Source organism: Chaetodon trifascialis, chromosome 1 (genome assembly GCF_039877785.1).
Source record: "Chaetodon trifascialis isolate fChaTrf1 chromosome 1, fChaTrf1.hap1, whole genome shotgun sequence".
Lineage (NCBI taxonomy): Eukaryota > Metazoa > Chordata > Actinopteri > Chaetodontiformes > Chaetodontidae > Chaetodon > Chaetodon trifascialis.
Genome location: NC_092056.1, coordinates 6,622,386 through 6,639,315, shown reverse-complemented (window position 1 = coordinate 6,639,315; position 16,930 = coordinate 6,622,386). Strand labels below are relative to the sequence as shown.

Genomic DNA, 16,930 nt, shown 5'->3' with positions numbered 1-16,930 from the left:
GTTAAACATTGTTTGCATAAAACAAGAAAAGTGAGACCTCTGTAGATTTTACTGTTGTGATCTATTTAGTGCCTTGCCACAGGCAAATTCTAACCCCCCACAATAAGCTTTAATGAAGCATAGAATCAATATGTTTGACATTTTTCTCCCATCTGAACATCTGGTGTTTGTTTTTGATGCCCCAAAATGGCTCCTCATGAGGCCAGTCTCTGTGCCAGTTTTCTGTTTTGGAATGAGGAAATGAATGAAGGTTGTGTGGTGTAGTCAGTAAGTACTTTGCGCGAAGTCAGTGGGCGACCGTGTTTCCCTGCTATGGCGTTCAGACATTGGAAGAGCTCTCAATGTAATCATTATTCTTTATGCCTGTTCACATCCAAATGGGAGCAGCGGCACTGCTTCACTCATTACTTCTGGCTGATTTTGAGTGTTTTTGCCAACATTCCCCAGGCATGCCTATGCAGTTGCTTTATGTCACACATGCCTCTGTGTGTGTGTGTGTGTGTGTGTGTGTGTGTGTGTGTGTGTGTGTGTGTGTGTGTGTGTGTGTGTGTGTGTGTGTGTGTGTGTGTGTGTGTGTGTGTGTGTGTGTGTGCGCGTGCGTGCGCGCGTGTGTGTTCATTTGAGAAGAGATCTTTATCCGGCCAAGTCCCAACCCAGCAGCAGTATAACCACAAGTATCTCTCCTCAAGAGGGAGAACCAGAGAGACAGAGCAAGAGACTCTCTGCCACTGCAGGGTCAGAGATTACAAACTCAATTGTACTGTGCTAGGTGACATGTCTGCTCAGCAACTTCCTGCTGGCGACATCAGAGGGGAGGAAAGTATAGAGAAAGAAGGGGAGGCGAGGGAGGCCGCCCATGCTTCCAGTGCCATTAATCTTTCCCTGTTTGTGTGCAGCAAACAAAACAAGAATTTAGCTTCCGACTTATTCCCTGGATATAATCTGTTGGAAAAGAAAGGAAAACTTAAAACAAGTGGTTTGACTGCATATTCCCTCCTGGTATTTAATATATTTAGGAGGGGTGATCCAGTCAGAGTTAGGGTTAGGGTTGATATTGATCGCTGATACAAGGTCATTCCAGTTGGCTCATCCTCTTTAATGGTCATATACAGTGATAGAAAATGCCCAGTTATAGGAGAATGCCTTATATTTATATAGAGAGGGCTTTCTTATATAACCAGCAGTGGGAGAGAAAAAAATAGAAATTCAAGAGACTGGCAACAAGTTCTGTTTTGTGACTACACTAATGGGATCTGTTAAAAGGTTGTGCCCACAAGCTTCTTTTCTAAGATCCCAGCGAGGTGCTGCCAGCTGTTCAAGTCAAGTGCTTGTTTTTTGAAGATTACCAGTGCCTGCAAAAAATGTTCTGACTTGGAAATGAATGACAAACAGTGGCAGAGAATACCAGAAAATGTTGCCTTCATTGTTTCATGTGTCAAGTATATACCATGAATTGACCTGTGGTATTCATAAGAAAATTGCATTGCTTTTGGCCCAATGTCTGTGACAAATGTGTTCATGAACCGTATCTTTGGTTCAGGATCTGTGTCCATTAAAACTGTGACATGGAGTTAATGCTTGTCCATCAGTCATAGTCAGCGTTCAGCTGAATGTTGTTGTTTGTCTTTAACATGTGAGCTCTGTTCGTCTGGCTTACCAGACGTCTTCATTCCACAAAGCAGGGAATCGTGCCTTGGTATGAGCTGCTGTCGATTTAAATGACAGGAGGAGTGTGATCAGTATTTTTAATGAGGCTGCGGTGATATGTGCCGAGGGAAGAGGGAATTCACAGTCTGCTCCATATACAGCAGGTACCTTGTGATCAAGCAGAATTAACATCAAATGTGATGTGTTTTCCCTTTGTGTAGTGATGTCTTACTGAAATGTCTTTCAGCTTTAGGGCTGAAGGGTGGCAAGGTGAAACTACACAAAGTGTCTGACCATAAGTTACCTCAGAATAACTTCAACTATTTAATAAGAGTACAATCCAAAGAAAATGGACATGCAGTTCGCTTGAACGTTCCAGTGAGGCTCATTGCATCAAAATCACACCATCATCACTTTACATAACAAGTAAAAAATGTGCTTGCACGTGGCTGTATTTAATATGCAGACAAAATCACAGCTGATTAAAAAAAACTGACATTCATGTGTGATTTCCTGCAAAAGAGGCAACGACGGGTCAGCATGCAAGAAAAGTGTTGCTATCTTCAGATACGCAACCGCTTTAAAAAAAAGAATCGTGCGTGACATGTTTCCATATGTTTACAGATAAATTAACACCTCAAAACACATTTTATTGGCAAATAGTTTCCTAACTGAGCAGCAGCAAGTATCATGTTCACCTTTATCCACCTCATGAGGCTTATAACACTTTTCTTGGCTGCTAAGCTCTAAATTCTCTGTAGATGAGTCTTGTGTTTGTATATATGTGTGTATATTTAACCTGAACTATAAACATGTGTCTAAATGCAAAAGCATATATGTAAGTATAACATGATATGGTATTGAGTTAGTTAAAAAGTCAGTTAAAATGTCATTAAAATGGGTATTGAGAATCAATAAGGAATTTGCAGTCTTACTCCCTTCAGTACCAGCATCAACTATTTCTCTCTTAAGCCTTTGCCATATTTATAGAAATTTCTTGGAGCACATAGTGCACAAGCTCTTTCTGCCATGGTCCACTGAGCAAATATGCCATTAAATGCTTTTGCAGGCTCAGTGTGTGAAGGAGAGTATTGATTTACATGCAACATCATTTTCTTTCCTCTCAAATATCTGGTGGTCAGTGTAGCAAGAATAAGATTCAGCATAATTACTTCAATAATGCTGGCACTCCACATATCTTTAAACTGTACATTGCCTGTGCTGGCTGTTTAAAAAACATAGGCATGTTATCACCAATGAACTGTATCCTTGGTCATGCCATGGAAAAAAAACATCTTTTTCCATTTAAATTAAAAGTTGTTTTTTTTTTTTTTTCAACAGTCATTTTGAGGCCAGATGCCACTATAATAATATTGGAATTGGCCAAAAGCGACTAGGTCATCTTCTCCTCTGTCCTCAAGTTCAAACAGGCTGTGGGAGAAGCTATCAAAAGAATAATATTCAAAGAAATATTCATCTCGCTGTCATCTCTTGCAGATGTTTACTCAGTGGTTTATATAGAATATCATGTAATGTAATGTTAAGACAGTCTAAACAGTTGGTACATGGAAAGAACATCTTCTAGCATAGCTGCAACACAACCACAATTATTTAGATAAGGATTTTTAATTGTACGTTAAAGTGTTCGTCCAATCGTATGTTAGCAATCATAGCTAGGCATGGCGAGCTTGTGTAGCTTCAGATTCCACATGCCAAAGCAGCGAGTGAATGGGGCTGAAATCAGTTATTTTTTGCATTTTAAAAACCGAATACACAAAATTGCAAGGAATTCCAACGTAAGCTGCCGGAATATCAGAGGCAAACGAGTATTTCGATTAAATGATAACATATCTGATTGTACAAAAATCCTCACCATACATTTAATACTAGAACTACACAGCAATACGAAAACAGTGTTTCTTCATTTCCATGTCTTCGTCAGGGATCATTTAAGTAGCCGTCAACATTCATCCTTTTACACGGTCCTTGAGTCAGCTGGAAACATTAAAAAATCAGCCAGCCAAGCAACTCACATTAGCTTAATTAGCTAGCTGTGCTTCAGCTCTTCACACTTGTTATTTCAGCTGCCTCTGTCTGAAATCAAGGGCTATTTGTTTCAATAATTCCTCAGAATTTCAAGTGTTCAATGCCACGGCATCACTGTACTGTATCAACTGTACTGTATCAACTGCTTGCTGTATGCGCCGTGCGAAAACGCAAAGCTGTTACTAAGAAGCGGTGGGGCTCAGCAAACTGTCCATTTTCTTATTTTATTTCAACAAAGGCTTTCACTGTTCAGAGCCTCAGATGATTCAGGGCTGTATTAGTGCGAGGAAAATGGAAGTATCCATGTAAAGTTATGTCTAAGCCAAAACACATTTTGCTCCATTCGACAAGCTGTAAGAGTATAAATTGAAAAGGACTTGTAAAGAGCTCTCATTCAACACCTTCTGTTTAGCACTTCAGTGTGCTCTCCCTTGGAGCAGTAGGATCACCTTATCTATTGTAAGCTGTCGTACTAACCCATGGGCTTAGAGAAACCTAAAACTTGCCTTTGATAAGAATCAAGGGACTGCCTTCCTCCTGTGCTCCTTGCTCAAACTGTGCTCATTGCCAGCCTCGAGAGAAGGAGGGAAGAGACAGTTATTTCCCACAGAGGCTGAGTGAACACAGATGGGAGGGCTGTACCCCAGTGTCAGAATATCAAAGCAAATATTCACCTTAAGAGACAGACATGTTCATAAACTCCCCGGTCCTTCTCAATTTCCACATTATGAAATCAAATGCCCACTGTGAAGTGGTTTGTTACCTTGCTTAAAATACGAGCCTTTTTGCTGACAGCACCTGCGTTCGGGAGAGCTGGATTTGTGGCACCGATAAAAGGAGATTGTGGTGGAAAATAAGAAGTTTTAATGCCTTAGATTCCCTGGAATTTTTCTTTGAAGTCAAGGTTTGAAAGCAGACATGGTAATTGTCTCCAGGGGTTCTCGCTGTGTATGTGTGTGTGTGTGTTTTTGTGTGTATTGTAAAGGAAAGTACTACGAGGAAGCATTTGCGTGTGTGATCTTTTTGTAAATGCGGTGCAGTTGTCTGATACTTCAGCTCAAATATGATAATAATGTACTTATTTTTTCATGTTTGCGATTTGTAGCCTCTGAACCGCTTTTTATAAAACGCGCCACATTACATTTTTCCTCACGACCTCAGCGCCATTCGCTGTTTTCCGCCCCACTTTAGAAATCGGTGTATTTTTTCACTTTCGTGAGAGTCCTGCACTCGTCAAACAGAAGCTTAACTGTGAGTACGAGAGAACCTTTTTCCTTGGAAAGTTCCAGCAGTTAGCTTGTTGAGTCTAAAAAGCTTTGACTGTTGTGAGGCAGTCTTGTTTTCTTCTTGCCCGAGGGCCACTGCAGGAGGTGAAGTCATAAATATGGCTGGGAAAGCAGAACTGGGCTAAGTGAGGAAGTCTGTGTGAATCTCCCTGCAAAAACACATGACTTCACTCCACCTGTCAGCACTCGAGCTAGCTAAAAAGCTAACGTGTGGCTTGCTCTTTACCGACTTTGTTTTTGCATCGGTGAATTGTTATGTTTATGAGGCAGGGGAGTAGAAAATGATTTTTATACCTCAGTCTTCCAGGGAATTTTAACAGCGCAGTGGTGGGCTGCTGACAGCTTGAAGTCATTTACATCAAGACAATAATGAAGCCTCACATGCTGACACACAGAGCCAGTCTTGAACTACATCAGAGTACAAATACTTCAAGGCATCACAGTTAATATCAGTAAATCCTGCCATGATTCCTCAATTGGTACTTCACTGTAACTGTCACATCGCAGCGATAGTTTGATTAAAAAAGACAAAGGTTTTTACTGTTATTTTTAGATTTACATATGTAGTAACTTGAAGTTTTTACTTCTTAGCAGTGCAAAATGTGTCAGTTGACCTTTTTGAAATGGAGCATTTTTAAGGCAAAGGAAAGTTGCCGTTGAGCAGACTGGCACGGTGGCAGTAATTGGAAAATCGTGGCCCCGCTGCTGAGCTTCTAATAATGAGACATGTCTCTCGTTGTGTTGAGGATATTAATAATGTAAAGATTCAGGAGCCAATGTTAGACACTCCTAGATAATTAATGTTCACTCTCCAACTTGACACCAGTTGATTCTGCAGGTGAAAGAGTATGTTAAATTTTTAATCATCGCTGTGCGACTCAGTGTGTCTGAGCTCCAATGAAAGGGACAAAGTGAGCTGCAATAGCTGCCTATTTAGATGGAAAAGGCCAGTAATGCTTTGGGTTAAAATCACATGACACCAGTATGATCCAAAGTCTGTGTCCATACAAGCGAGGGTACATGCGTTTACAACTTGTGCTTCCAGTTCAAAGGGTTGTATGTACATGAATACTTATTTATAATAATAATAATAATAATAATATAAAAGGTCAGGGCGTGTGTAACTCCTCTTATATCTTCATAATAGATTATCCTCCCTGTCATTTTCTCAATTAAATTAATAGTCTAAAACAAAGTAAAGCAGCAAATCCTCAGAATTGAGAAGCTGAAACTACTGAATGTTTGGCACTGTGGAATATTTTTGTCATATTTGCTTGGAAATTTGATTAAGCAACTATCAAAATAGTGTACAGATGAATTTTCTGACAATCTTTTTATTGATTAATCCTTTTGGCTCTTGTCAGGATTGAATCATTGATTTGTTGTGTTGATGTGTTGTGCACTATAATTCAGGCATTTTAGCCATGGGCAGGCAGTTACTGGCATATCATTTTAAGTCCAAACCAAGTGATAAATATTTCATATTTGAGTTACTATTATTGTTTATATGAAATATTAATCACTTGGTTTGGACTTAAAATGGCTGTCTTCCGTGTTAATATAAGAAGATGACACTTGAAAAATAATTAGATAAAAGATTAATACAGAAGTAAAGGTAAATTCGTACACGATGTTTCGACCTTGTTCGAAAGGCTTGCTGTACATGTGGCTGAAAAACAAATTAGTGTTGAAGTCTGAAAGACTGAATAATGCTTCTGAAGAGGCCAGGGGCTACATTTACATGCAGGGTGTCATTTGGCTGTTTGCCATCCTCCAGTAGAGATCCTGCTTGCGTTAAGCTGTTTGCATGAACCACTGATACCTTGCAGTCGAGTCTCTTTGTAATCATGAATAAACCAGTTAGCAAATTATTCCTATCCACCTGAGCTGTACTTTAAATGTCTGTTGATGCAGCCGTCAGTTACCTTGGCTGTTTTTGGCTTGAGGGTATATTGAAAAGATGGAAAAATAACGATGAGCACGGGGGTGTTGCTAAATATTGTACCAGTTAATCGAGTCTTAGGTTGAAAGCATCTCAAACTAAAAGGGGCTTTTTAGTCCTACAAAGAGGTGTTTTGATGAAGTTACGCTGGATTCATGAAAAGCTGATAACTAAAATGATAAAATATGTGAGGACCAATGGAAGAGAAGTAAAACACAAAATTATTGGCATGGTAAATTCTGCCCAGTTAAGTGATATGTACGCACTGTTGTTGCTCTGTCTCCCTTTTTAACAGAAATGCTGTTCTCACTCAGTCTGTGATTCATTCTGATCATCTCTACTTTGCCGCCTTTCATGATGCTAAGCTGCTCTTAATGAAACTCAACACTTCCTGCAGATGTTTCACAGTAAATGTGACGTGAAAAGATTATTTCTTCTGAACCGCTGGAAGGCTTTTAATGTGAAACAGATGGAGGAATGAGTTTGCATTAACAGCAAACAGCAGATGAGAGTAAATCAGAAAACGGAGGATTCAGACTAAAATACAATCGAACACATACATAAAACAGGGAATTAGAAATAAAAGCCAGCCTGTCGTAATGTGTCTGTCCAAAATAAACACCTGGTTCTCTCTTAAGCTGAGGTGAATAAGGACTCATCCGCTATTTGGCAATTTACGGTGTTACGTTTATACTTGCTGACCAATTATACCCAATAAAATATACACAAATAGGCTATTTTCAGTCAAAAGCTGCAACCCAAAAAATGTAAGAATTTGCCTATTTTCGGGATTTGGAGGCTCTGAATGAGCTGATACAATTAGGTTAGTACTTAAGAAGCACAGAGGTCTGACCAAACCCTGCTTACACTCAGGCATTCATTGACATAATTTCTGGTTTTGTAATCATTTTGAAGTTGCCAGTTGATTTTATAGACATATCATAATACATGATCCATACATGAGCAGTATGTGGGCTTGCATGTGTGTGTTTCTGTGTCTGAGCCCTGGCCCCGTGTTGTGCAGCGATGGAAAAACAAATAATGCACCAAAGTGCGTGCAAAAAGCTGAAAGGCAGTTAGAGTACAGCTTCCTGAGGGCAGCTGCGTTTGTTGGAGGGTTAATGAATGCCAGAGACGGGCTTGTGTTGTTTGGTGAACACGATGGATTAAAGAACGATTGGCCAACGATTGCTGTTGCATACAGTTCCCAACAACACCCTTTCACCTCCCACATGTAGCCCATCGCTCCGAGACAACCCATCTGTTTCGCCATTCCCAGGGTGAAACCAGCCTTGACAGAACTGGCTGAGCACTATTTCAGAAGTGTCCTCTCTGAGAAGACACGGTTGGTTTTGTGTAGTTCCCAATCTATCAAAATCTCAGCCTCTGTGTTTCTCCCTCACCTTATACTCTTATTATCCGTCTTTCTTACCGAATCATATTCCTCATTTTTACTCTGTGCTTCTCCCCCTCTCCTCTTTCCCTTCATTCTGTGCCTCCCTCCCCTTTATTCCACCCTCCTCATTTTTAAAAGCCACATGCTCCCAGCCCGTCTGGCTCAGTTGCACCCTGCCAATGAAGGGCTTTTTATTGGGCTGAGATTGAGTGCAGCCAAGCAGGGCCTGGCTAGGACTGAGGCTGGGGCCAGGCTTGCAGTCCCCCCACCCCCCACCCCCCCACTGCACAGACCACTCCACATGCCTGTTCTGGTCTGGCCCTGTCGCCCAGAAGGAGATTACTTGTCTCTGCTGCCCTTAATTGCCGACAGCAGCTGAAAAGAGCCAGAGAGAGAGACATTGTAGAGAGAGGAGAGGGAACAGTGTTGGCTTGTTGAGCTGTTACTTGACAAGCTTGGATTCAAAGGTTTGTGTTCCTGCTGTCACATCCTGGCTCTGTATTAGTTGGTTTTATTAAGATGGATGTTGTTTTCATCAAATGTTGGAATGCAGATGATGTGTTGAGGAAGGAAAGCTGATGAAAGAGTATAAAGCTCAGTACACGTTACTTCATTATGAGCATGTGTGGTAAGAGCAATATGGCCACTGTGCCCTCTCCCTGCCCTCTAAGCCACTGTTTTTTTTTTGTTTTTTTTTCATTGCCAAAGGCTTTCCTCCAGAAAGCCTGTGCCCCATCGTTCCTTTTTACTCTTTCCAATGAACTTGTGAATTTCATATTATTGCAGTTGGTTATTGTTGAATCCCCTCTGGCTTGATCCCAGCAAATTAAATAGTGGGCAGTTTATTGAATTGGCAGTCTCTGAAGAAGCTGTGAAGCTGTATGAATTTTTCACCTCATTTTCCTCTTTAGTATTTTGTATGTAGGTTTTCATTCAGCCGGGTTCTTGTTAAAATGTTTTGAATCCATATTTACAGCTTGTTGTCTCCTTAACTCCCACTCATTCTGCTTCAGCACGTACTATCAAAGCATTGCGAATAAAAAGATGTTTAAATTGTTTGGGCACAGACACGTTTTTCATTCTTCAGCCAGAAAAAACGATTATACACAAAAAATTCTTACTGTCTATAAGCAGAAAAGCTTATGTGGCTGTAACATTTACACATTTTGGGTACTCTGATGTCTGTATGATAAATTTTAAGATAGCATTAGCACCCATTTAGCCAGGAAGTAAGAAGTAGCCCAACTCTTAACTGTCCCTCAACGTGTTGTTTTCACAGCTTGGTTACAGCAAGGATCAAACAAATAAGATATAACGAGCTTTAGAGGCTTACCAGCCAGCCCTCCCATTATTCCCAGGATTTTCCCATATTTTACCCTTCTTTCCCTGCTGTCCTCTACTTTAAATCCTTTCCTGTATAGAAGAGGAGGTATAACCGCCTGTTTGACACATTTACGGCATTCACACTCTGGTACAGCAGGTGGCAGTGTATAGAATATAGTCATTCACTCAGACAGCACCTGCTAATAGAAAAAAAGGAAAAGAAGAAGAAAAATTGAATTTTGCCCTTGTTTGGAAAATTTTCTTAATTGTTAAACGCCAGTGTTGACAGGTGTGTTGAGCAGCGCGAGAGCTAGCTGTGTCCCCTTGTTTCCAGTCTTCATGCTAAACTAAGCTAAGCTAAGCTAAGCTAACTAACTGCTAGTGATAGCTTCAAATTAATTGCACAGACATAAGTGGTATCATTCTCCTCAAGTGCATTCCCCCAAAATGTCGAACTATTCCTTTAAGAGAACTAACGAGGTGACTGAATTGTGCTCACAAACTGATCAGCAGCTAAAACTAATGTTCAGATGAATTTTTGTTAGAACACGTGACTGATGACTCAATTTATTATGAGCTGGCCGGCTGGCAAGGTTGAGGTGTATTTGTATCTGTTTTCTGAAGACATTTTGGAAGTCAGCCATGCAGTAGATGCATTTCTGTTCTGAACATGAGCCAATTGTCACTGATGTTTATGAGCAAGTAGAAGCCGCGGAGTCCTTGTCTCGCTGTTGTCTTGACTTCTAACTCCTAAGTAAATTGGCCTGAGGCAACCGACGAGTGATAGTCAATTCACAGTGAAGCATTTTTATGCACATGTCACAAGAAGTATATATACACCCTCAGATCTCCCCCATGTCAAACACATTGGTACCTCTACCCAGAATGCCCTAGGGCTGTAACCCAGACCTTTTATACAAAGAAACCGGCACACTAACGATTCCTTTCACTCTGCTGAATTCAGTGTGACAGCCATTGTCACCTGTAGTGTTTTCACATAATTCCTCTTAATAAGATCTTAATTCAATACCTGTGTTTCTCAACAAGCTCAAATTTAATTGCATTTGTAAGCAGGTCCACTCTGACAGATCCTTCCTGATGAATATGGAGGGCTTTCGCAAACCTCCTTGTCGCGCAACCGCAATGTTTTGTGTCCTTTTGATTAACATGGTATGGAAACAATTAGGTGGGGGAGGTAGTGAGGCAAAGCAGCAGCACATTCAACAGCTTTAAATGCTAATTAGCTAATGGAGGATGAAAGAGCAGGCAACTGGCGGGGTTTCACATGAACACACCCTAACTGTGGCTGCAGCTACGCTCGTTTCATCTGGATTTAGCAAGACCACCACCATTTTGTTTCCTTCGGTACTTCAGACAATACAGCCATCTTGTGCTACGTGAGATTTTTTGTAATGATCTCGAATGAGGCTTAAGTTGTCTTTCCATGAAGCACCTCATGTTACTTTCTTCCTTTTCAAGCATCTCTTATTGGCACTCAAATCACTGCTTCCACCTCTCTCCCATTTTCTTTCCCAGCACTTCTTATATGATTCTTCTCTAGGTCATATGAATTTTCAGTTAAAGTTTTTGATGTGCTTCTTGTGGTTTTTCCTTAGCTGCAGGCATACCACAACCCCGAGCCTTTAATAGACCGTAATATGTTACATTGCTGACTTCTTCATGCTTTAAAGTGATGATTTGTGTCCTGCAGACATAGGTGACATTTATGTTCGTGCTTCACCGTTTAACTCATTGTGAATTTTCCAGCACGTTGAACAAGTCAAACATGCACAAGCCCCGAATGACAAGACGTTAAGTTGGGACATTTGTTTAATTCTTAATACGCTGCATAATTCATTTAGCTGAATATTCTCTTTTCCACATAAGGAGAATGTGCTGATCTGAATATTATTACTATTATTACTCTCGCCTGATCTGATATGAGAAGATATTGATCTTCTTATACAGTTAGTCCCTGGTCATTGCCAGATCCGGGTCTGTGTAACTGAAGCTCCAGTCAAATCACTGGTAAACTGCAATTGAAACATTTCACATTATCAAAATATAAGCAGATAACATCTAAACCACCACAATCACATTTGAAAAATGGGAGGGGACAGATCTCTTTATTTTATAAAGCCCTATTATCACGTGATAACGAGTCTACCACTGACAGATCAGAGAGCATAGGAAAGACTGAATAGGAAAAGGCATGCTTAAGAACTCAAAAACAATCAGTTAATACGAGAATGAAGCTATTACAGCTATTACAAGTGGCTGATGACAACTTACATGACTCCAGTCAAACTCAACCAATGGTCCCCTCGTGTCCCTGACACTTGCATCAAATGTTTAGAGGAGAGAGGCGCTCTGTTTCACTGTGTATGGGACTGTCCCAAGTTAAAACAATACTGGAAAACAATTCTTCAAACCATAGTGTGTATATTAGGTATATATCCCCAAAATTTTACCATTAACTCAAAACAGGCAACTTTAATTGATTTTGGACTCCTGCAGGCCAGGAGGATGATTGCTTTATGTTGGAGAAAACTGGATGTACTTTTGATACATGTGCGGGTGAAAGAGATGGCATCTTGTATTATAATGGATAAGCTGACTTACATACTAAGGGGAAAGGCGGGAGAAATTGAAACTAGTCTGTTGCTGAGTGCGTTTATATTTCGTTATGTCTAATAGTCTGTTTTTGATATATGTGTATATGTGTATATGTGATATATGTGTAGTATGTTTAGATATTATTTTATTTTATGTCTAATTCAAGTATTGTTATTGTTTTGTTCAGTGTCTGTTTGTTAGTTAAATATGTCAAATAAAAAAAGTATTGTTAAAACAATCACTGCTAAACCATAGAATCATGTCTGATTATGTGTAAACCTATCAATGAACAACACTGACTAGTAGTTCTTTAAAAGTAATTACTGTGTATTATGCTAAAACACTCTGGATTCAAGTGTCGTTCTAAGTGTCTAACATGGACATTTAAATGAAGACTCAATTAGGCTGCTCGCCATAGTGAGCTGTTTGAGAAGCACTGCATCGTCTTAACAGTTAGCAGGATTGATCTTTACGTTGTAGGTGGAAATGAACGTCCCCTCTGGCTCGCTGATAAAAGAAGCTATTCCTTCTTTCTAATCTGATCGGTGGTAATTGCTACAATGGGACATGAGATCCTCAGTTGTGTGAACTGGGGTAGACGCTGATTGCGGTTATTCTATATTTTTCTGTCAACAAAACCCATGACAGCACCAAAACAAACAATGTGTGAGTCTGTTCTCTCAGTACTTTTCAAATTCCCGACCCTATCTGAGCAGCTCAGCCACAAGCCCAGCGGTCCGTACTTAAGACTTAAATCAATAAAAACAAGGTCACTCATACTGTAGATTCTTTGTTAAATAAAGGCAGAGTAATGAACCGTAACAGCAGGGTCTTTTAGTTTTTATCGCACAGTTAAACAGGAGTAAATAGTGCAGTTGTTGGACACTATTTCCAGGGGTTAAGAGACACTTGGTGCACTGCTGAACATTTCTAGCAGCAGGCTGGTGTCCATACCAGCCTCAGGACATCTCCCTCCTTTCACCTGTCGATCTGTAAGCAGTGCCATGTTGTTCACAGACCTTACAACGCCTCGGCTCCAGGTTATCCATATCTGCAGTGGCAGGGAGGGGATGTGCCGGGGCTTCCATCCCGGTGAATGATGTGGTGAACAGACTCACCGACGAGCAGAGACAGATTAGCTGCGCCGGCGAGCTAACAAGCAGCACAAAGGTTACTCAGTTATCTGTGCAGATAAGCAGCTACCGCTAAAAACCCCACAGTGAGCTCCATCTCTGGGCCTGATGCAGTTTTTCTTTCTTGCATGCCTCTGACATGTGATTTAACATTAGACGGCCAATCACCGGCATTATTCATGTTAAATATTGGTACAAGCATGCTGCATGCTTATTGGCTCACTGACACTGATGACATTTAGGAGTTGAAATTTGGTACAGGGTGACAAGGTACTCAAGGTATTAAGAGTGACAGAAGCTATATAGGCCTGATTGCTAACTGCTTGAGAATAATTTGAGTATTCTGTTATTTTCCAGATTAATTGATTAACCATTTAGTTAAGAAGTATCTGAAATGAATAAACAATGGCCATCACAAGTTCAAAGGTCATGTCTTCAAATAGTTCTTTTTTTCCAACAGTTCAAAACACAAACTTACTAGATTTTAAAATTTTATAAAATAGAGAAAGGCAGCAAACCCTCACAGTTTGAGAAGAATTTTTGCTTGATAAATGGCACAAATAATGCACTATTATTAATTTTCCATCCATGCACATTTGAGTTTTTTCACACTTCACACACCGCTTTTACACTGAATGTAAACAGTAGCTTTGTTTACAAGAAAAACTCCACATGGCACCTTTAATATTTTCATTTGGCAAAAAAGAAAAATACAGAGTGTTGCCAACCTTATCTCATAACACTACATATCTGAACTCACCACCTTGATCTTGTTTAACCCCTTCTAAATCACAGATAGTTTTGTTCAAGTGCTGTCGGGGGAATTTTCTATCTTGGAGATAGCATACTTGACAGGGAGACCTAATTTAATTGGAATCACTGCGATATTTGGAAGGAGGAATCAAGGGGCTCTTTAAGGGTCCCCACCAATGTCTAACGACTTTGAGTGTTTACATATTTTATCACTCCCCGGTGTATTACACACTCAAGCCGACATGGACTGTAATCTGAAATAAACATCTCTATCATCTCTCCCTAGTTTGTCAGGGACCATACAGATGGGTTGCCGACTCTGTTGATTTCCCTTAAAAGCCCCAAATTTGTCACAACCTTCAGTGCTCCTTTGAGGGACTGTGACTGTGAATAAGAGAGGAGGGGAAGAAAAAGCATGCTGTCATGAAAAGAGCTGCTTCCTGGCTGGCTAGATGCAATCATGGGCACTATCTGATAGCGCCGGAGGAAATTGGATGAGCTGAGAGCCGTTGGCTGCCAGTGATGGGAAAGATGACTCCTTTGTCACTGTGTCAGTCAATTCCCTGCTCTCACCTGAGAGACTAATCAATAACACGGGGAGAGAGAGGTTTTGTCTCTCGGCCTCTGTATGCTGTAGGCTGCTGTCAATTATGAGCTGTGAAACACCTTCAAAGGAATGCTTTTTATGCATAAATGTATCATGGATGTGGCTAAATGTGATGTGGTTCTGTAGATTTAGAAGTATGCAGTTGTTGATTTTATGTATAATTAATATTATTTGGGATGATTCAATACTGTGTGTTTGGATTTCTTGGATTTTGGCACTGGTTGTAATAAATTTTGTCTCATCTTTACAGCTCACACGCAGTGCAACGGCTCTCATTAGCAACTGCATCATTAGTTGTGCAATTTTAGCTCATATGACCCAAAGAGACTCATATCAGCTGCTGTCAGGCATGCAGCATTTGCATCAGGCATGGAGGACATCTTACATGATGTATAAACAGAGATACTCACTGAATGATTCATCACTGCGATATCATGAGCTTTAACATATTCCGTGCACAATGTGCCCATGCTATTTCTGTGTAAGATGATGCTAAACTGTTCTCCTTTTCCCCACGCCTGCAGTTCCCTGATACCTGTGAGGAGTCGGCTTCCCCATTCGTCTTCATCTGCACCAACCCCCAGGAGCTGCTGGTGAAATTCCCCATGAAAGGAAAGCACAAGATCTGTAAGTCCTGCTTCTTTCATGTAAGGGGAAGTGGAGTGGATGAAATTAGCCTGAGCCAGCTAAGGTTTTTTTTTTTTTTTTATTAGCTTTCTCCTCTGCACATGTATGCTCACATGCATACATAAATGGACATGTGTAAGAGTGATGACGTTAAAGCAAAGGTTCTGATTGCTTTATTTTCATTAACAGAACAAAATTATACACACACACACACACACACACACACACACACACACACACACACACACACACACACACAAAAAAAAACAAAAAAAAAACATTCTCCCACGTACACATGTACAGATCCTCTCCGAGAGCCATCTGTAAAGACGGGATTTTGCTGTCAGGTTGCCTGGGGGACAAGCCAGGCCTGGATGTGCAATGTTGTTGCTGTATTGTGTGATTTATAATGGGACTCAAACACATTTTCCCTCTGCAGCCATAGCTGCTGCTGCAAAATGATGTACCTGCAAGCTCTTTTGTTAATATTTCAAAACCCTCTAAAGACTTGAGAGGATTGTTTATGCCGCTGTGCCTCTTTCAGATCTTTCCAGATCAATGGAGGAGGCTTTTTGAGAGGCTCAGGGTAAAATGTAGCAGGAGCTGTGCCTTTTTTTTAGTTTTACATTTTTTTTAACTAAAATGGATACGATGACCTTGTCTCCAGCTTTGTGAAAATCAGGAACAGTTGGAATGTTTTAGAGGTTGAGCACAGACCTTAACAGTGACAGATGAAACTAAGTGCTTGTTAAATAGGATGTCAGCAGGTCTTGAAAAATGTGTTGAATTTGATTACTGATTTCAGAAGTCTTTAATTACGGAGTCTTCTGGCTCTGTTTTGGAGTGAAAAAACATTCTACCCATGTAATCCTGCTCCTTTATTTTCATTTTCACCTTTAAGCAGTCTCAGATTGTTCATACATTTCGCTCTAACTGGCATTAATATGGTCTGGAATAAAAGGCGGAACTTGATCAAATATGCTGACACATTATTACAGGCTTGCTGTGGTAGGCACAGATTGCTTTAGGGAAATCTCTACCTACATTATTTAAACATACAGTAGTTTGTGGTTTTTTGAATCAGCACTTTCTATTGGTGGATGAATAAATATGGATTTGTTGAACTTGCCAACAGTAAATTGTTAAAGAGGCCATATTCTGCTTTTTGGCTTCACCCTTTCTTCTAGTGTGTTGTGTTGTTGTTGTGTAGTTTTTTTTTTCATGTGCAAAGTTACAAAGCCTAAAGTCCATTGCAAAGGGACTTCTCCTCTGTCTGCAACACCTTGTTTGTCCTCCAGCCTTTTCTTCCTGTACTTAGCCTAGCCTGCACCTAGCGGCTAGTTTGCCATGCCCTTAAACACAGGAGGAGTTCAAAGCTGACTCCACTGACTTGCAGATGTGGAGGATACAAGCAATGCACACCAATTTCCCAGATGGCTGCTAGCACCAACACAAAAATCTTCATCTACTCCCACCATCTGAGGATGTCCCAGTTGATTTACTTTATCTTTAATGGAAGTGACTGTGACTGGAAAACTGGCATGTGTGCATTTT

The 16,930-nt window shown here is 40.4% G+C and overlaps 1 protein-coding gene across 1 annotated transcript in view; it reads left to right on the top strand.

Annotated features, from left to right (window-relative positions):
• The window catches only part of trip4 (thyroid hormone receptor interactor 4), a 72,047-nt gene that overhangs the window by 11,165 nt on the left and 43,952 nt on the right, over positions 1 to 16,930 (top strand). The window contains exon 12 of the mRNA XM_070971815.1: positions 15,274 to 15,376. Within this exon, the coding sequence (XP_070827916.1) occupies positions 15,274 to 15,376 (103 nt within the window). The remainder of the gene's footprint in view (positions 1 to 15,273; positions 15,377 to 16,930) is intronic.